General features: G+C 33.7%; 1 protein-coding gene across 3 annotated transcripts in view; it reads right to left on the bottom strand.

Annotated features, from left to right (window-relative positions):
* The window catches only part of LOC106868246 (zwei Ig domain protein zig-8), a 363,647-nt gene that overhangs the window by 238,476 nt on the left and 101,822 nt on the right, over nt 1–23,349 (bottom strand). For all 3 annotated transcript variants that reach the window (XM_089360695.1, XM_089360696.1, XM_052972069.2), the window contains exon 2: nt 11,151–11,237. In XM_089360695.1, coding sequence (XP_089216821.1) covers nt 11,151–11,237 — 87 coding nt within the window. The remainder of the gene's footprint in view (nt 1–11,150; nt 11,238–23,349) is intronic.

Below are 23,349 nucleotides of genomic sequence, written 5' to 3'. Positions count from 1 at the left end.
CAGTTAGTGTTTCACCCTCCCCTGTTACCTTCCTAATAACATTACCCTGTGGTCTTACTGTATTATATCAAAGATTACTGTATCTATCTATATATATATATATAAAAGACACCATTTCGAGCGTGGCCGTTTTCATGCGGGTGACACGTAAAAGCACCCACTACACTCTCTGAGTGGTTGGCGTTAGGAAGGGCATCCAGCTGTAGAAACTCTGCCAAATTAGATTGGAGCCTGGTGTTGCCATCCGGTTTCACCAGTCCTCAGTCAAATCGTCCAACGCATGCTAGCATGGAAAGCGGACGTTAAACGATGATGATGATGATGATGATATATAAAAGACTTGATGAAGTTTTAAAGAGACAAATAAAAGGAGTACCTTCTGACCTGTACAGTTACAGTTGAAGAAATAAATGAGTGGTCCACAAATACTTTTGAAAGTTAAGGGATGGGTAGGAGACTCAATATCTTCACCTTTTATTTGTTTCAGTCATTGGACTTGGCAATGCTGGAGCATCACCTTGAAAGTTTTAGAGGAACAAATTGAGCACAATACTTGTATTTTGAATAATTGTAAAATTCAAAGAAATATTTTTCAAAGTTACTCAAAGGCAAATGTAGCTAGAAATAATTCTTGATAATTTTGGCATAAAATTTTGAGGGGAAGGGAACAAGTGGATTACTTCAAGCCTGATATTTGACTGGTGCTTATTTTATCAACTCCGAAAGGATAAAAGGCAAAGATGACCTTGGAATATGAACTCAGAACATAAAGAGTCAGAAGAAATGCTGCTAAGGTTTTGTCTGATGCCCTTAATGATTCTACCAAGTTGCCACCCTAAATGCAACTATAGATAATAGCCTAGATTATATGAGTTAACAATCTCCGACATGGGAAAAAGTGGACAAAGTCACTCCAGGGAAACAAACCAAATGCCTTCACTGACTGAATAGTCATATTACTACTACTAAACTAGAGAAATGTGCTACTTTTAATGGTGAAATCAAAAACTTCAATTTCACAAGGGAGAAAAGAGAATTGTTAATTTTATTTTATTTTTAAGTTAGAATTTGAAATATACATAGCTGAAAGATCACACAATCTTTGTAGGTCCAAGAATTCCACCACACTACTTAATTCCAAATCCAAAAGTTTTAGCAAATGCAAGCACATGGACAGGCTTCTTTTGTTGAACTAGAGGACACCATTCTAGCATCCTTTCTCTTATATTATTCTGTGCCAGCTACATTAATTATGGTATCTACAGTCAAAGAGGATGAAGAGCTTGTTTTCTTACATTTGTTTTCTTTCTTTTTATTCCACTTTTTGCACCAACCTCCTTTGCGTAGTCAGTCACTATAATCGCTAACTCCGTTTACATATATATATATATATATATATATATATATATATATATATATATATATATATATACATACACATATTTATTTACACACACACACACACATATATATATTCCATGTGTTATTTATGTATGCCTGAATGTTATACATACCCTTCTTATTGCTGTTGTATAGCCCCAAGTAATATTTGATAGAACTTAACCTATTATTTTACTGAGACTGCATATCCAGGATGAAGCTATTCAATGCATCACCTATCTTTTCAAAAATGATGTAAATTGCGATTTGAAGGAGATACAGCTACAACTTCCTGTAGATTAAGTGATCAAATAAGAACATTTTTAGTAACATGATTAAATTGCAAAATGAGTAAGAAGCTGTGGGGGTTCGTCTGTGCTGAGAAAAATAATGAATATGATTAAATGAAAGTAATTAATTTTAAAAATTCACAGCTATGAAATTTCTATTAAATTGCTGTTTTGGTTTTAAGGTTTAAACCATTTTTTTCATATGACTTCTAGAGAGAGTTTCAAATTTGAATGCAGGATAAATTTTGCTTGCAACAACGTTTCTTATTTTCTGATATAAAAATTCAATCCTGCATTGGCTAACATATATGTTTTGTTGTACAAATTACCAGAGCTTCACCATAGTTATATATGTACAGCCATAATTTAATAGGAATTTGTTATGTAAAATGTATATCTCTAACTATATATGCTGTATGTGAGCAATGATGAAATTTCTTTTTACAAATCTGTCTGAGTTGTGGTTCAATAATAATAATAATAATAAAAATATCTCAATGGAGGTTGTGATTGTGCTGATAGTGAAGACAAATGTTGCAGATGTAATTTGGTTAATAAAGTTAGAAATCTCAGAATTACAGAAAATTAACAACTAATCAGGAATATGTAATTTAATATATTATAATGCCATGAAATTACTATTCAGTTCAAAGAGTGCCTAATATTTGTTTATGTAATAATACTTGAATTTCATCATTAAAATTCAATTGTGAATATATTTGAATACTAGAGCTGTAGGATATATATTAATTTCTGACAAGATATTGATTTCATACAAAGGATTTGATCATAGGGTGAATATTTTCCCTATCAACATAGACACACACACAGAATGAATGAGAGTGTGTGTGTGTATACATATGAGTGTATGTGTATATGTACACACACCCATATGCATCTCTGTGTATCTCTCCTTCCTGCTCTCTCTCTATATATATGTATGTATGTGTATACACACACACACATATATAGTACACATGTATACATAAATATGCACAAATATAGACACATATACACATCTACTTGCATACACATCGACATACATTTAATGATATGCAGAAAATTATTCTAAGTTTATTTCAAATTTGCAAAAATTAACATGACATCTACTTTTATGCTCAACAGATGATTAATAAATGCTATATAACAAGGAACATTTACCCAAAAACAAGACAAAAAGAACCCTCTCAAAGTAAATTAAATTAATTAATAATGTATGAGGCTTATGAAATTTGATATAAACAGTAAAACAGTGGAATATTTTAAGCTTCCAGACTTCTATGACTCAATGTTATGAGTTCAATACTGAGTTCAACTATGTGGAAAAACTGGTGATAGTCTGTGTTTCTGTGCCAGTTCCAGACCATAATCATTTCTTTCATTAATGAAATATCAGACTTCATGAAATGTTTAATAAATAAGTCAATGGTTATATCATGCTGATGGCTTCTAAATTGAATGAAATAGTTACATAGTTACTGCCAACAATACATTTTATGAACTTTGTTATAAGTAAGCAAAAAAAAAAAAATATAGATATGTGAATTTTATGCAACTTTTCCTTTAGCCTTAAGTCAAGTTCAAATTTCTAATCCTACCAAATATTATGAAGAAATGCTTATCTCCTTTGTGATAACTGCAACAATTAGCATAAAGGTGGGTTTAAAAATTATACAGTTATGTTTTATGACAAGGGAAGAAAGGGAATCTGACATTTTGGGCTGTCACTTCATTTGAGAACAATTTTTCTTACTCTCACTAAGTGGAATGGCAGAAGTAGTAGTGTGCTGAGAAAAGTATGGTGATATATGGTCACGCCCTTTTGTGATTTGGTTATGTCCCTATATGCACAGGTAGAATTTGCCACTCCTTCTATAGTAGATAAAATATGTATGCTGGTGTTAATATAATTAATTAAACTTTGACCCATTGTCCTTTCATGGACACTGTGCAGTGGTTGAAACCAGTAAAAGACTAAAAGAAACAAAGAATATGATATTTACTCTCCATAAAACAAATGGAGCATGAAATGAAACAAAATAATTCAATTATTATTCTATACTTCACATTACTATAAAAATCTGTGAAATAAAAAAATAAAAAATTCTTAGAATTTAATGAAATGGTTTTTAATCTCAGAACCCATAAATCTCTTAGTGGAACCATGGCATTACTTTTTCTTCTTTTTTTCTCCCTATTCTCAGGTGAGGAATGCGAGACTGATATGTCTAATTCTTCACTCCTCTTGGCAACCAAATTTATCAAATTCTTCTATGAATTCTCTTACTGATTATACAGCAGAGGCAACCTATTACCAATTTTCTTATATTTTATCATTTAATCACTTCTACATCTCTTGACCTTTTTTTTTTATACATATTTGTATATTCTCATTCTTGTGTACCCTTCACTCTACAAAAATCTGACCCACTTCAATTCTGTTCGAAATTTTGAGTTAAATAGATTTCCCAAGTGTAGAAGAAACTCTGGTTATTGTTGACAAGTCTGTAGGGAAGGCAGCTCTTTCAGGAGAAAGATATTCTAACATAAAATTAGCAGTCAAAATAGTACCAGTAATCTTGCAATGATTGTCGCTGCAGCCTACTATAGTGAGCGAGAAAGTGGCAATGATGTTGTACAAGCTTTTGTCTCTTAACTCTAGCAATGTACAGATGTCTTACTATCAATTCATTTCTTGATCCGTATGGTATTTCATAAAAGTCTTACAGTGATGGATGTGTAGCAACATGTACAGACTTCACTGTTTGCAATACTATGTAAGTCATTGGCTGGCCTGAAAAGTCATTCATGCACATGCAACGATGAAAGTAAGTCAGAACAATCAAGCTGAATGTGAGATGGCAATCATCTGATAAAATGAAGCAATATATATATATATATATATATATATATATATATATATAAATATAAATAATGAATATTTGAAAACTAAAGTTGCATAAGATATTAGGTCATACAATTAAGATATAAGTAATATTATGCAGAAACTAATACCGTAACATGATACTCGTGAATGAGTTTCAATATAATGAACACACATGTACAAGAACACAAGACAGTCATATATACAGGTGAATATGATGCTGAAGCATTAATATCGTGTTCCAGCATGGTTTTAGCCAAAATGGCTAAAACAATGTAAAGAACATGTGTGTGTATGTGTGTGTGTGTGTGCATGCATATGTGCATGAGTGAGTTTATAATACTGCAAATCACATTACGATATTAGTTTCTGCATTGTATTTATTAATCTATATCTTAATTACATTACCGATAGCTTACATTTGTCTCTGAATTTTAACAAGATATGAAATGAGATAGTTTATCACACAAGTACATTACAAAGGAAACAATATCATAAATGAAGCATTGCAGTGAACTGCATGTGAAAATTCCAATACTTGTTTTAATCTACCTGAAAAGATGGGTCTCTGTTGCAGAACAAAAATTAAAAGTAGCATGGAGACTTGTAGAAAAGAATTTATTTCCTGCCATAAAGTGAAGGAATCTATACCAGGTCAAGAGAAGACAGTCTCATATTTCTCATTACCAAGCATTTAGTAATATGAGGAAGTTGTATGTAAAGGTAGAAATCATTTTTGACACCCCCCCTCTCTCTCTCCTTATTATATATACACACACACATATATATATATATATATATATATATATATATATATATATATATATATATGCTGAGACCCCCTTCAGTCAGACTGACCATGGGATTGCACCTAGAAAGTTACCCTGCCATGCATAAGTCTGGGCAACGTTGTTTATGGAAGGCCAACAGTTGCCCATGCATACCGCCCTCCCCTCTCCACACCAGTAGTGTTACCCAAGGGAAAGGCAAAGGGGCCGATACAGCTTGGCACCTGTGATGTTGCGACTCATTTCTACAGCCGAGTGAACAGGAGCAACGTGAAATAAAGAATCTTGCTGAAGAAAAACATTACCTAAAGAAAAACTGGGAGGAATGAAATTGTGGATAAAATGTGGTCCAAGTTTCCTTGTGAGCCATTAAAATAACTAGCTTTTTGAGTTTACAGATCTCAGTTTGTTAAAAAGAAAGTTGGCAACTAAAACTTCAACTGTAATACCAGGTAGACTAACTCTAACCAGTCACTTTCAGCCTCTAGATGTCTTTATCAATGAACCATTTAAAGAATTCATGTGGTAAGAATGAAAGACTTGGATTTAGGTTTCAGGTTTTGAAGAGACACTGACAAGGAGAAGGAAGATCTTTACTTAGAGATGTGTGAACAGGTAACAAGTTCATAGAATGAAGTAAAAGATGAGGAAATTGTGAAATCATTAAAAAGATGTAGAGTTAGTAATGCCATTAATGGAGATGAGGTGGTTTATTATTTGAAGAAGATATTGTTGACACAAATCCTAATTGTAGAACATTCCTGTTATGAAGGGAGTATCTTTGACATCAAGCAGTGAGAACGAGCTTTCAAGCTTTCTCAAAGCTGGCTTACCTAGTTCTGAAGATGATGATTTCCGAGATTTTTCAGGTGATTAATTAAATAAACTTCCATTTCATGAAACTTTTTTTTTTGTTTTGTTTTATATTTATTGTGCTCTAAATGTTGTTACATATCTTACGCTATTCACTGAAATACCAGAATGGATTCAATGTTTTCCTGTTGCTTACTGTCTACTGATATTAATGAAAGACTTGCTTTCACATATACTGTGTCTCTTGGAATTCATTCACATTTATTGTACTCTGCTACTTGCTTTGTACTAGATTTTACTGATATATTTGCTTTGTCTGCATGTACAAATTATTCACTGATACTAAAGTAAAGTATTTCTTTTCAGCTATTGTAAATTAAATCTCTTTTCTTTTCAAGGTTAGTATAATGTTACAACATATCATTTTATAATTGATTCCTGTTTACATTGTATTTTTTTGCACAAAATCACATGCTAACCCTTCAAAACCACTTTAAAATAATTTTCATGGAATGTTGGATACTAAAACTGTTTCTTTTTATATTTTTCATACAAAATACTCCTGTAAGATGAGGATGTAGCTTATGCAGAGTTGCATCTTAAACATTGGTAAATGACTTGCGTGCACACACACAGTTGGATGGCTGTTGAATACTCATGAGTTCCCCTGTTCTTTATGACAGGTTTTATTTTTCGTCCTGCAGAGTGTCCAACTATCACCCTCCTCACCAAGGAAGTTTGGTGGAGTTGCCAGTTTAGTTGCCAACGACCTGACCATGTAACAGGTTGTACTGGGTTTCATGTTTTTAGTAGCGAACAAGAGCGACTAATAGCACCCGAGAGTGACCTGACTTATATGACATGTAAAAGCACCCACTACACTCTCGGAGTGGTTGGCGTTAGGAAGGGCATCCATCTGTAGAAACTCTGCCAAATTTAGATTGGAGCCTGGTGTTGCCATCTGGTTTCACCAGTCCTCAGTCAAATCGTCCAACCCATGCTAGCATAGAAAGCGGACGTTAAACGATGATGATGATGATGATGATATATATATATATATATATATATATATGTATCATCATCATCATCAAGAAAATGAGGTGACAAAGGAATAAATGATCATCTTATGAACTTCATTAGCTAACAGCTGTTTTTGCTATGAGGTGTTACTCAGGCACTCAACTATGCGTCCACTGCATCCTATAGCAGAAACAACTGTAAGCCAATGAAGTAAATGAGATAATTGTTTATTCCCTTGTCATTTCATTTTCTTATTACTGCTCTGTACTCAATTAATGTTTCATTTTGAAGCATATGATATTAGTCTCACAATTACATAAACTTATTCTTAGATTTACAATGGAAATATTCCTTATATAATTCAAGTTTCACAAATATTTCTCAATCTCTAAACCGACAATTTACATAAATTTAACTTCTAAGCACCTTTTTTTCATCGGCAAAGGTTATGAAAAATCTATCATGCTATTTCCAACAAATTTCATAAAATATTCAATAAAGTTTTTGCTTAAATGAAACAAACGTCTCCTTACTAGTGTTTTGTCCTCACGCATCCCACTTTTAGTTACATACACTTTCATTCGTTGTCATGTTTTTCTTTTTCTTTATGCTCCTGTTATTTTGGATTTGTCAATCTTTTGTCAATGCTTTTAGTCTAATATTTAATCTGAAATAAAACCTCTGAAGAAGATGGAATTTTCCAAATTATTAAAAATCTTAGTTGCTTGAACCATAATTTACGGAGGAGGTTTGAAGTCTAAAAAGTCGACAAATGCCAGAGCACAAGCTAAACATAGATTTTAACATTTTATTCTCTGTGGTTCAATATGATATAAGATAAAGAAGGTTTGGAGTCATCTGTGAAAGCAACTTATGCATAATGATTTATAATAAATAACTTATTCCTTTCTTATTGATTTGAAGTAATATCAGGGAAAGAAATTTCTAGATATGACAAGATAACTGTTCTAAAGTTGGTGTGCAGGATAAATAAATCTGTCCTTTTCCCTTCAGGCATCTGATAAAAAGAGCAACTAATGATACATTTTTCATGGAAACCTCATAAAATACAGTCAGAGCGGTGAGATATACAAATGTATGAGCTGTTATTAACCCTGCACACTAAAATTATGTAAGTTGGTACATTTTACTATTATATTGAAATTTATGAACAATACTTCAATGCTAGCAGGTTTTCAACGAGCCAGTCACTGGCTCAATGTATTTCTTATAGTGAATTTGAGAAAGGAGTATTTGTAACTAAGTATAGAACAAATATCACAAGGGGCATTCTTAGAAAAGCACCTGTTTTCTTGCCAGTTTTGTTTTTTCTGTCTTCCTTGTTGATATACATTGGTGAAAAATACACACACAATGTATGTATCATCATCATCATGATCATCATTGTTTAACGTCCGCTTTCCATGCTAGCATGGGTTGGACGATTTGACTGAGGACTGGTGAAACCGGATGGCAACACCAGGCTCCAATCTAATTTGGCAGAGTTTCTACAGCTGGATGCCCTTCCTAACGCCAACCACTCCGAGAGTGTAGTGGGTGCTTTTACGTGTCACCCGCACGAAAACGGCCACACTCGAAATGGTGTCTTTTATGTGCCACCCGCACAAGAGCCAGTCCAGGGGCACTGGCAACGATCTCGCTTGAAAACCCTACAAAGTCCAGTCAGGCGGTACTGGCAACGGTCACGCTCAAGATGGTACATCTTATGTGCCACCCACACAAGAGCCAGTCCAGGGGCACTGGCAATGATCTCACTTTGCTTGCCGGGTCTTCTCACGCACAGCACATTTCCAAAGGTCTCGGTCAGTAGTCATCGCCTCGGTGAGGCCCAATGTTCGAAGGTCTTGCCTCACCACCTCAGCCCAGGTCTTCCTGGGCCTACCTCTTCCACGGGTTCCCTCAACTGTTAGGGTGTGGCACTTTTTCATGCAGCTATCCTCATTCATTCTCACCACATGTCCAAACCAGCGCAATCGTCTCTCTTGCACACAACAACTGATGCTTCTTATGTTCAGCTTTTCTCTCAAGATACTTACACTCTGACGGGTATGCACATTGACATTACACATCCAGCGGAGCATACTGGCTTCATTCCTTGCGAGCTTACGCATGTCTTCAGCAGTCACAGCCCATGTTTCACTGCCATGTAGCATGGCTGTTCGTACACATGCGTCATACAGTCTGCCTTTTACTCTGAGTGAGAGTCCCTTTGTCACCAGCAGAGGTAAGAGCTCTCTAAACTTTGCCCAGGCTATTCTTATTCTAGCAGCTACACTTTCAGCGCACCCACCCCCACTACAAACTTGGTCACCCAGATAGCGGAAGCTATTGACTACCTCTAGTTTTTCTCCCTGGAATGAGATAGAAGTTGTTTTCTGTTTGTTTACAGTGTTTATTGCACCTGAACATCTGCCACATACAAAAACTAACTTCGTAGTTAATCTGCCTTTGATATTGCTGCACCTCTTATATGTCCATAGCTTGCACCGGGTACATCTTATAGAGTTACTACCTACTCCTTTTCTGCATACTGAGCAGGGCCATGTACCTGAAGGGGTTTGTGTTTTATCTACCTTCCTACTTATTAGGATTTTGGTTTTTGCTAGGTTGACTCTAAGGCCCTTCGATTCTAGTCCTTGCTTCCACACCTGAAACTTCTCCTCTAGTTTTGATAGTGACTCCGCAATTAGTGCAAGGTCATCAGCATAGAGGAGCTCCCAGGGGCAACCTGTCTTGAATTCCTCTGTGATCGCTTGGAGGACTATGATAAATAAGAGGGGGCTGAGGACGGAACCTTGGTGGACCCCTACCTCTACCCAGAATTCATTACTGTACTCATTTCCAACCCTCACGTTACTGGCAGCATCTCTGTACATGGCTCACACAGCTCTCACTAACCATTCTTCTATCCCAAGTTTCCTCATTGACCACCAGATAAGGGATCGGGGGACCCTGTCAAAGGCTTTCTCCATGTCAACGAAGGCCAGGTACAGAGGTTTATCCTTGGCTAGGTATTTCTCCTGCAGCTGTCTCACTAGAAATATGGCATCAGTGGTGCTTTTACCTGGCACGAACCCAAACTGCATCTCATCTAAATTGATTCGCTCTCTAATTAGTTGGGCTATGACCCTCTCTGTAACTTTCATAACCTGATCTAACAGCTTGATGCCGCTGTAATTATTTGTATCTAAAGCGTCACCTTTACCTTTGTAGCAGTTGACTATGGTGCTGCTACACCAGTCATTGGGTATGACTCCTTCGTGTATCACCTGGTTCGTAATACGGGTGACTAGGCTGTAGCCAACACTGCCAGATATTTTGAGCATCTCTGCAGTGATTCCTGATGGGCCGGGGGCTTTCCCTGTCTTCATACTCTTAATTGCTTTATCTACCCTGGTACTGTCAACTCGGGTAGCTGGTCCCTCTGTTGGGTCGACATACGGCAGGCTCTCTTTCTCCCATTCATTCTCTTTATTAAGCAATCTATCGTAGTGGCATCTCCAGACCTCTTTCTTTGCAGCCTCATTTAGTGCAAGCGTACCATCATCCATGCGAACACATTTCTCTCCTACAACATCACTATTCTCTCTCCTACACTGTCTTGCAACACAAAATACCTCGAGTCTTTGGTCCTCACGGCGCAGAACATTGGCATGTATACATATATTCATTTTTAACTGTGGAAGCTGAAGTTAAAAACAAATTATTTCACATTCTCTTGAATTGTCAAATTCTTATGATGCAGGCCACACACACACACACGCGCGCGCACACACACACACACACACACACACATTCATATAAATACATGCAAATAAAATTTATAAATTAAGAAAAAAGTATGCAAGAATCTGGAATACTTTACATGAAAAAAAAAAAGGAAATGCATTTATAAACTAAAGAGAAACTGACACAGTGGTTGAGAAATAATTATATTATATATGTGTCACTCACCAGACAAGGTATAAAATTCTGGTAACTGACTATGCAGTATATCGACAATGGGTGAGGTAATGTTGTTTTTAAATTCCTTGCCCCGTACTGAAAGTAGAAAAGTAAACCTTACTGATTTTGCTATTCTTTTTAGAAGATCAAAGAAGGTAAATGCTTTTGTATACATAAAGGTTTAAATTAGATAATTTTTTAGTTTTCTTTCAAATGTGTTAGTAAAATTTTACCTGCGAGGAACATTTTTTTTTTTTTAATGAATTAGTGACTGTACAGAGTACAATTTCTGGAGTACAATTTCTGGAGTACAATTTCTGGAGTGATAAGCTTAGCTTTTGGATAACATTAAAGTGATAGTCCAAAAAAGCAGTAAAAATTACTGTACTTTTTTTAACAACTTTGGAACAAACGGGGCAGCACTGGTCTTGATTAGCAATATGATTGAATTTGTGAAAACTCAAAATAGATATTCAAGATTCCGAGAACAGAAAATTCAGAAGCACATATTAGCTGTTCAATGGAAAGGAGAACATTAACATCAATAACAACTTGCTGCTTTAGAATGTTATCAAAGTATCACTTTTATTGTGAGGCAAATCAATGTCATATATAAGAAGGGAACATCTCTGCTGTTAAATATCTTCCTAAGATAAATAGATATTTTATTAAATAATATTCAAAATATTCATTATATATAAAAAATTAAACAATGGATTCTCAGTACAAAATGTCTGGAGGTATCAGAATTTCTCTCCACTGCATGTTTTCATTTAATTTTTAATCAATTTACATTTTGGAGTTTTCTACCTTTCCCCATTTGAAAAGAATTGTCATTAACACTAATGAATTTTCTTTTCATTATGGGTATAATTCCAATTGATTAGCCAATTTTTTTGACTGATAATATTAAGTACTTTAGCTCATGTTTAAGCACATAATTCAAAATTATATGCAACGTATTGCAAACAATAAATATCAAAGTATAGTATGAATGCAGATAATCCAAAAATACTTATATCTTAAGTAATCCTCCAGAACATGCTTTAATAAAAGACATTGAAGAAAGACTCAAGTATGGAAATATAAAAATATCACATCAGTTCTGTAAAAAGTTAAATTTGATGATAATTACATGGAAGTTTGATGAAAGCAGTTATATAGAAATAAAGAGAAGATTAGTCTCATTACCTCCAACCTCACACCACTTCTAATTTAATCATATTTGATTCCTTAGTGTAATGATTAGCAGAGGGTGCACCGCAGTATGTTAGTATATTACAAACTAAATATAAAGTCTTAATATTATACTGCATATATTGAATAAAAAAACGTAAATATTTTATCATTATTCATATCTAGAGGTTAAAATAAATAATTACCTTTTCCTAATAAAGTTTTTGACTTTATTCACAAAGTGAAACGAAATATTTTTATTTGTTCTGTTAGACATGATTTAAAAAATTGGGATTTACTAATTTTGCATCTTGCATTATGCTTGCTGGGCTACGGAATTGGGTTAACATAGTTCATTAGAAGAAAAATTGCATCTAAGTTCTATGATTCTAAAGTTCTATATTTTTTACCTTGTTTATTATGACATGTGGCATATAACCTGTTATCTGCAACCCATATTAAAGTTTAAACCAATCTCATTCTGCATTTTATGGAACTTAAATTTTTTGATATCTTTTTTCAGATGCACTTCTAAATACATTTGTATTTTACCTAATAGTTGGAGAATATACAGAGAAAATAATATTAAGACCCCACTCAAACCGTCCAACCCATGCCAGCATGGAAAACAGACGTTAAACGATGATGATGATATATATATATATATATATATATATATCAACCATCAGTTAACGTCCGTTTTCCACGCTGGTATGGGTTGGACAGTTTGACTGGGGTTCTGAGAAACCAGGAGGCCGCACCAGGCTCCAATCTGATCTGGGAGTGTTTCTACAGTTGGATGCCCTTCCTAACGCCAACCACTCCAATAATGTAGTGGGTGCTTTTTTATGTGCCACTGGTACAGGAGCCAGAGGAGGCTAGCATTGACCATGATCAGATGGTGCTTTTTACATGCCACCAGCATGGAAGCCAGTCAAGGTGGCGCTGGCATCGGCCACATTCGGGTGGTGTTTTTTACGTGCCACCAGCACAGGGATCACAACTACAATTTCCATTTGAATGTGATTTGATTTTGATGTACTTGTCTCAATAGGTCTCCTCTAGAACGGCATGTCACCCTACCATCCAAGGAACTTTTGAGTGGGTTGGTTATGCGACACTGGTGTGGGTTACAGCTGTAAACTCACAGCATATCTCCATATATATATATATCATATATATATGATGCCAATGTTCAGGCGCAGGAGTGGCTGTGTGGTAAGTAGCTTGCTTACCAACCACATGATTTGATACAATGAGAGTTTTCTGATGTTCAGTGATGCCTGCCACACAAATATTATGACAATGAAAGAAATGGAGGCATCTTTGTTTAATTTACCTTTTTACAAATCTGCCATACTTTTAATATTTTCTTCATCATTAATTTTAGTATTAGCATTTTCTATATAAAAAAATGGAGTAGGAAATGTTCATTTTATATTTAGAAATTCTAAAATATCAATTTTAAACATGATTAAAGTCAATATTTTAATTTTCCACTTTATTTAACAAACTTTGTTATTTTAAAGCTTCCAGATTTAAAAAAAAAAATGAATAAAAATAAAAACCCTCAACAAAATCATCTTATAATTAGATCTTCATTTCTGAATTTAAAATTAGTGCTGGTTTTAAATACACATCCTTATTTTCTCATTTAATATGCTGGTCAGAGGATAGTGTTTATAACAGGAAATCATCAACATATTTTCGATGCTAAATGAAAGTTAATTGATATAAACTAAAAGCACAGAGAGTATCCCTGCTTCTTATTATCTAAATAATATTTTATAATACAAAATAAAAGAGGAAAAAAAAAAAAGAATCAAGGAAATCTACAAAATGAGAAAAAAGAAGAATAGTTGAGAAATTATAATCTGGATTGACTTTAATATATATCAAAATCAAAGAATGCCTGAGACATTTTGAACATTCAATGTTTTGGTTTGTGTAGCAAGCTGATATTCTCAAACATTTCAGTTTCATTGCTGGAGAAAACTTGGATATTGTTAGATTAGAGAAATCCATAAATTTGGCTAAGTTTGTGAGTCATGAGAAGAAGAGTGTCCTGATGTTTCAAGTTCTTCAATTTCTCATTTCGATGCAAACCACCACTTGTTTCCCCAAACTCTTACTTGATTGTTTGTTGTATGTTTGTCACAGATTGCCATGGTTAGACATTATTACAAACAATAACATTAGGAAGTATGACACTCACCTCTATCCCAGTATGCAAATGATAGCTGTCAGTGTCATCTTAACGGCTATATTATTCGTTAGAGTGTTGCAGAGAGCACCTTGAAATGATTGTTCAAGCTTTTTGTGCTTTGAGTGTAAATCATTCTACAGCCAGGTTCACCTACCACTACCATCTTTTTTTTTTTTTGCAAGGAGTAATGGTGGGGTGGTGGGAAGGAGTTGATAACTAAAGTAACAGTGTAGAGCAGTGGATCGACAGAAATATATTGGTGTTGGCTGAGATGCCTTGCTGACTCATTGCATTCTGAGTTCTTAAAGTTCTGCTACAGTGCTTATAGCGAGGGACTAATGCACTGGAACACAGTATCACCTCATCAAGTTTGCAATTGACCAGTTTGCTAACATAAACCTATAATCAACATAAATAAGCTGGCAATGGTTTATTAAGATCTTCATTCAGTGGTGGATTAAAAAACAGCTGAATGGAATTTTTTTCAAATGATTATAATATTGTCATAACATTTGGTAATGTTTGGATCATTCTTTGGCAGAATCATTCGGATGTTGGGCAAAATGCTTAGCAGTAGTTTGTCTGTCTTTGATTTTGAATACTCCTAAAATACGTCTCGAGGAATTACCTCAGTTCATTTGTCTTCTGGAAGTCTTTAATTGAGTTTGGAATTGTTGGAAGATACATTGAACTACTTTTACTTTTTAGCATCACTCAAATTTTCCAAATGTAAATTACTAGTGTCACCACTTATATATAACATTTGTCTGTGAATCCATTTCCACATTCCTGCAGCTTTGGTTAATCTTGTAGCTCATCTATACATATGTTTGTGTTATATCTCAGAATATTTTCCCATCTGCTTGTAACAAACTCCCAGTACTAAATTTCTCTTGCTCCATGATTAAATTCCATTTAATCACAACCTAAAAGATCTGAACGTTTTGTACAACTGCTATAAAATACCTTCTATAAAATATTTTACATTTAACCCTTTAGCATTTAGATTAATTTGTCAAAAGTAATTCTTATTTATTCACATTTAAAAAAATTTATCTGATATTATTTTGTAGCTTCAAGATAGGAAAGATGTAATTGCTTATTTTTAGAATGACATTGCAGGGTATGTGTGAGATGCTGGTTCTGGCCAGTTTGAGTATAAAATGTGTAGAATATCTGGGCCGGATACAGCCGGTTGAAACACTAAAGGGTTAAATGCATTGAACATATCCTTGTGTGTAAGGTCTTGTTTATGCCTGTATTGAAGTAACCCTATTTGATTGATCTGTCTGTCCGTCTGCCTGCCTGCCTACCTACACATATACACATATCAAAAATGATAAAAATTCTATCATTTTTAAATCAGTGAAATGTCAAAAAAGATTTCAGAGCTGAAAGCAGTGTATCAAACTTGTGATGAATGCTATTCTTGAAACTCTTGACCCTTGAGTCATTTTTGTAACTTTCTGTTGATCAAAAGTAATAAAATGCTATATACATACTTATGAAGTGAATTTTATTTCTCCTATTTGTTCTGACAGACCTATATATATATATATATATATATATACATGTACACACACACAAGCTAAAAGGCACATACATCATGTATACATGTGTATCAAATCACAAGTAATACATATACATGTGTGAGTGCATGTGTGTGTGCATGTGTGTGTGCATGTGTGTGTGCATGTGAGTGTATGCATAAAGTATATATATATGTACACACAGCAAACTATTTGTATACAATACATATGCATTTATATATTTATTATATATAATCAATATGCAATGTATATATTATTGTTATCATTATTATTATTTACAAATGAAGGAACAAAAAAAAAAAGACTAGCATTTCAGACAGTACACCAATATTTAAAAAGCCGTCAAGCACTATAACTGCTGTCTTATAGAACAACATCACATCATTGGCTAGCCACACAAAATCTAAATGAAAAATTCAATTTATTTGAATGTACTTCCATATATGCCTCTTCTTTTGCAAGAACTCTAAGGAAGATCGTCCTGATATGTTAGATATGATGAATGGCAGTAGATATCATGGGTCAAATCACTTGATAGCTTATGACACTGAGTGCTGTTCAAAACCTTGAAGCATTATCCATTATTTCTTCCAGCACTGTGATAACTTCAATCAACCAAACAAAAGTAGCTGTATAAAGCATATAGGTATGGGTTTGTTATTCTGATTCTTATAGATGGGTGCATGTCCCCCACAATCTATACACGCGCATGCGTGCACACACACGCACGCACACACAAAGATACACCCATATATACATAAATATATATGTGTAAACTGTAATGCACTGCTCGGTAGAAAATTCTGTTTAATATGTCTCCTTTATTAAAAAGAGAAAGATCTCATCGATAAAGACTGGACCAACTATTTTTGATTTAAATCTAATAATGACCACCACTGAGCATACTACTATAACCATTAAAAGAAAACAAAAACCTGTTTAAGATTATCAAGAACATCGATTTCTTAAACCAAGTAAACCTATTTCAGAAAGAACTAAAATTGAAACTGAAATGAATTAATGATAGCAATGCTTTTATTCTCTCCGATAAAACTGGAAACTTATATCTAATAGACAAACATAAGCATCAGTGATTCTTATCTAAGTGATTACCAATATTATATAAAAAAAAAACAGAAGAGTAGTTTTCTAAACCTACATGATATCAACACAAAGTAATTGGAGACTTCATTTAAACTGGATGAGTCTGTAAGACATTGAAAATTATAAGTATTTAAATGTATCCTCCAACAGTTCTAAATTAAGTTAGAATCTAACAGAAAACAAAAGAACTGTGATCATTCCAATAAAGTTATTTACTAAGTAAAAATGCAAGTTCTAAAATCTCTCTAAGAGATCAACACAGTAGTTGTACTAACAAGTAATGTTCAAGGCCACTTCAACATGGCTATCCATTTGAAAGGACTTTACTGCAATTTTTTAACCCCAAGAGGACATCGTCTCTAGCTGGTTAATGATACACAGCTGTATCCAAGATATTGCAAGCAGGGGAGTAAACCACTACCACCTTCTAGCGATGGGACCACAGACCAGCCTGGTTTCGGGCTATTTCTGCCTTTCTTCAATACTGGATATCTTGTCTGCTAGAAATGGCAGTAGCTTGCAATATATATAATTTCAAGCGACATACAGTTGTTCATTTTACAACAAGCAAAAATACTAGTTCTAAAATCTTTCTAGGAAATCAATGCAATAGTTGTACTAATAAGTAATGTTCAAGGCAACTTCAACATGGCTGTCCTTTCAAATGGACTTTACTGAAATGGCTACAAACATTACTTGTTAGTATAACTACTGCATTGATCTCTTAGAGAGATTGCAATATCTTGGATGCAGTTGTGCATTGTTAACCAGCTTGAGATGTCCTCTTGGGGTTAAAAAATCGCAGTAAAGTCTGTTTGAATGGACAGCCATGCTGAAGTGGCTACGCATATTACTTGTTATTTGCTAACTGTTATAAATATTTAAAAAATTAACATATTTTGACCTCCATTTTGAATACATTACTTAAGGATATAATCCATATGCCCTTCTTCTATTGAATTCCCTATGAGGCAGGAGTTTAACACAGAAAACACTACTGGAAAACAGCCATGACATATAACCCCTTATCTGATATGGGCACCAGAAACTAATCTATTTTCATTTACCTTATATAGGTAATAATAAAGTTTGTGAGAAGAAATGAAGGAATTGTTCCTTCTTTATATATTGTACAGGTAAAGAAAAGTGTCAAAAATTTGCAATAAAATGAAATAAAATAAAATAATGTAAAATATTTACATTATTACATTTAAGAAACTTTCGTCTAACACTTGACAATGCTTATGCTGCTAACCTCATTATTATTAATATACTATTCTGTACTCTACCACAAAAGTTATTTTTCATTCATTCATACACACACCTCCTGATATAAAGTTTTAGTATTGCTTGTTGTGAATGAAGCAGACCACAAACAATGGAAAGAACTCAATGTGATTCAGTGGAATAATTGATATATTTTAGGACATTGTTGACTTGGCTGCAATGTGTGTGCACCCTTTGTAAGTAAACAATTTACTAAAATATAAAATAAATACTAAATTACATTTGTCAGATGATGGAAGGCAGACTTGGTTTAACAAAAGATTTTTCATAATTTTACACAATTCTCTTTGAAGGAATACAGTAATATATGAACTGCTATTCATTCCCATATTATTACAATGAACAGAAATGTGAGGAAAGGTGTCATCATAAGTGGTAAATCCATGTTCTCTACCTACTTTATGAGTCTCACTTCTAACACAATATTAAGGAATAAATCAAAATGTCTTCATCATTAGTGATAAATCACCTTCACCATTAAATACAGAATGACAAAACAATAAATATGAGGACCTGAGATATATATATATATATATATATATATATATATATATATATATATATATATATCCTGAGAAAGAAGCAAGTAATTTTCACATTTACCTGAAAGCTTTATACTTTCCTAAGTATATGATCTATAATCCTCTGCTTACCGTTTCTCTAGCAAGAGACTTGCTAAGAAAAGATTAAAAAATCTGGAGACGAAAATAACATCAGAGCTGTGTTCAAGATTAACATTATACTATCTGGATTTCTCACCAGACAGAATGACACTTGCCCCAGCAGGGTTAAAGAACGGAAAGTAAAGAAAGAATTGCATTTATAACATCCAATGTATTTGCAGAAGGTTTTACACAGGAAACTGAACAATCTTGAAGATTACAATATAAAAATTGAAGAAAACATCAACATTTTCTAATCAGAGGATATGCATCAATGTCAAAAGTGTGTCATGAAAATGAAAATGATATTTTGCTTTAGAATAAGATTATTTTATCATACATGAAGAGCCACAATGAAACACAGATAAAACAGTCAAATATATAAATATTTATATATATACATATATAAATATATAAAACAATATATAAAAAAATGATACAAATTCTATCATTTTTAAATATGTATATAAAAAAATCAACCAGTAAGCCTGATGCAAACTTCATCTATCAAAATTTGGCAAAAAACAAGTTTAAAGATCCTCCAAAATTGACTAAAGATATTCTAGCGATATCATATTTGTTAAGGATTAAATGTTCCAAGTTTGAATTCTTCTAGGGGTATGTGTATAAAACAAGGAATGGGTTCAATAGAGTTGTTAAGTAAATACTACAATCAAAACTGAAGATTGGAAAAATTGAAACAATTTGGATATTCTAAACTATAGCTTTTATGTGTATCAGAGTGTTGATGTTTGAATAATTGGCAAATAGGCTAGAGTTAGAATTTATCCAAGTTCTTTAACTAGAACAAAGGGTTTTAGATAGTTCCTTAGGATAATTTAGTTTTGATGGTTGGAGCTTCTGAAAAAATAGATCTAATAGTAATTTCTGTTCTCTGCTGGATAATAAATTTCTTTCATCCATTCCACTGTTCACCTCCATAATTACAGACAAAAGATTCAATGATTTACTTCAACAAGTGCTTTGGGAAAGTCAAATATCATGGTGTCTACTTCCTCCACTATGTCGATGATCAAAACTTAGAGAACCTCCATGTCCTCTAGTTGTGATGGTTTTGTTAAGGTGTTGTTGTTAACAAAAAGATTGCATTAAATGCTGACAAGGAATTTGGCAAGGAACTAGCACACATGACAAACACTCTTTAAACAAGACATTTTTAAAAGTACACAGTAATTTTTTTTTTTTACATTTTTATAATGATCCCCTTTGTGAATGCAAATATGCAAACATCAATAACTGGTATCACTATGCTATAAATTCCTAAGTTTTTAATTTATATTTTTAATTTTTACTCTTAAGAAAAAATCTCCTATTAAACTATTTGGTGTTGGCAGAATTCTAAAAGAGTAACTTGTAAAAGGATGTAACAAGAATGATGTCTCATGAATTTGACTGTTTTGATGGAGTTAAGTAAGAATCACAATCGTTTCCAAGTCTGTATGGAGCAAAAATCTGACAAGTTGAATTCATTAAAGACTGGGTTTCAATATATTTATCTGTAGCATGGGTAATATTCAAGAAGCAGGAATTGAAGGAAAAGAGTTGAATGAAGAGACTATTTGCGTAGCTGTTGAGTGAAGATGGAAATGTTTTTTTAAAGGTTATATCTCTTGGGTAAGAGGACAAAAAGGACAATAGACAGCAAAAGAAAGATAAGTCTACACAATAGAACTCTCAGGGTCATGCAAATGCAGAGACGTTAAGAAAAAAGAAATCTGTTTGTATGAGAAATCTTTCAACTGTGCACTGTGACAAGATTTGTTGCTACAGGGAAGAAAAGAAGTCTCGTGCTTCAGGCAGAAACTTGTTTTTGAAGAGAATTAATGTTCGATTCAATATGTAATAAATTTTATCTCCTTCCAAATAAAATAAGAAAAAAACCATCACACAAACCAAAATTAAAACCAAAGCAAAACTAAAAACAAATAAAAAAAGATTTTGTTCTTGAAGATTTATTACTGTTGATGAAGATGAAGATACTGCTGATGTTCATCATCAATACAAACATCGATAGATCAATACAAGGGTAATGAGCTAATGAAAAGGCTTCTATGTGTTCTCCCAGCTTGCTAGTAATAGCAGCCAAGTGTAACAGAAAATACATTGTCTTAGCTTAAAATCTGAAAGACATACTGGATAATGTAGATTTTGCTGTACTATATCTGGAAAGGGAATTAAAAAAATCAGAGTTTGAATGTCTTTGCTGAAAGCAACAACAATGAAAAAGAACATTAAAGCAACTACAACCTGCGTCTAAATCATAGTTAACTTTTTTGCCTTTAAACCAGCCATATCTGGCTCAAATATTCTACCAGCTTTATGTTCAAATTGGCCAAATCTGGCCTCTCACACCTACCCTACAATGTCTTTCTAAAGATGACAAACACACATCATTGAAATCTCCAAGTTGTGAGATAAATGATTAATTCAAAGGAATGTGAATACATAAGCATTACCTTTGACAGAGTATCTGACTGCTAAAAGGTTAATCCTGTAAAAATATTTTTAAAGTCAGAAGTTCCATCCTGTTATGGTTCTGTTACAAAACAAGAATCAATGAAAGAGGAAGGGATTAGAGTTTTTTTCCTCTTACATTAAAGAATTCTTCACTTTCTTCAAAATGAATGTTAGCAAGGTAAATACATTACTCGTGATCTCAGGCATTTCAGAACTTGTGGAATCATTTCCCACAAGAAGTTAAAAATTGGTCACAGTGCCTAATTTATGATATTAAGATAGATTTGATTAGTCCACAAAACAGTACCTCTTCATAAATATCAGTTATTTGGCATCTATGAAGGCCAGTATTGAGATATACTAAAATCACTTTCTTGGAAGTATTCTTAGTTCTATACACCTAATACTCTCTCCCATCATCTTGAAACCGTTTTTCAGCAATTATCCAATTGAATGACATTCCCAAATCACACCTCCTCCTCCCTCCCTCCAATTATGTATTTACCACTCAATATATATTTGATGAATTCACCAGGAATGCAACAGCACTAGTCATATACAAGTTTCATCATTACATACATATGTATGTATGCTTCTGATAGCATGTAACCCTGTACAACCTGTTGTATGATCAAGCCTTCAGCAATTAAGCTAGCAATTGTTTCAAGCTTACTTGGTTCAGACAGATGTCTTGCAGGATGAAAAAGAGTGGATGCGTTCAGCAGTCAATGGTCATCTGTCAGCTGAGAGTGAGGGGCCCTGGTCTTTGTTTAGACATTTTTCTAAGAGAAGGAAAAGTCTTATATAACACCAGTAACTATGTTTGCATCCAATGATGTAGACTAGTTTTTTTTAGGTAAATGCATACATTGTTTAGAAAGTGGGATTGTTCCTCCATGCAAGGCCTGTCCTCACTTCAAAAAGTTTCAAGTGCAAGATTCACGTGACTTTTAACATCTCTATGTGTTACATACAATGCCTGGCTGTATCTGAGAAAGGCAAAACACTCAATGGAAAATTCTATAATAGAATGAAGGAATGTGTAAGGATGGATAGTAAACATGCTGAACATCTGCTTCAAGAGGCACCCATCATTGCTAAATCTGTGTAAAAAGTGTTGGTTTTTTGAAGGACTGAAAAGACATATTTTTACTATTCATATTTAAGAGAATAATCAAGGGGTGGTATTGCTTAAAAATCAAATTGCAGCCATCACACATGCATGGAAAACTAAATACAGATTACAGAATAAAGACAAAGAAAATAAAACAGAGCAGAAGACATATGTAAAACAGCTGTTTTAAGATAGCCATAACTTAGACAATAAATTTTATGTGCAAAATTTCACAGTTCTACCATTACTCCTTCATGAAATTTTCAACCAACTCTCGTATGTACTTTTTCTTATCTATAGCCATGCGGCAGCACTAGCAATGGTTTTAGTCAACAACATTGGACCCAGTACTTAGTTTGATACTTAATTTAGAAGATAGCAGAAGACACACCTGTCCAAGGTGCCATGCAGTGGGATTCAATTTGGAATGATGTTTTTGGGAAGAAAACGTCTTAACTACAAAACAGCTACATTTAGAAATGGGCAAATCAGCATTCATATATGTGCGTGTGTGTGTATGTGTGTGTATATATTTTGTTTGCAATGTCCTGTACCCAGATATGCACCTATTTATACAGGTAGACGTAGGTATGCACATACCTGTACGTATATATGCATATACTCATTTATT

Source organism: Octopus bimaculoides, chromosome 12 (genome assembly GCF_046866305.1).
Source record: "Octopus bimaculoides isolate indiv1 chromosome 12, ASM4686630v1, whole genome shotgun sequence".
Taxonomy (NCBI): Eukaryota; Metazoa; Mollusca; class Cephalopoda; order Octopoda; family Octopodidae; genus Octopus; species Octopus bimaculoides.
The sequence above is the reverse complement of the archived record's forward strand: the minus strand, read 5'-3'. Positions and strand labels throughout refer to the sequence as shown.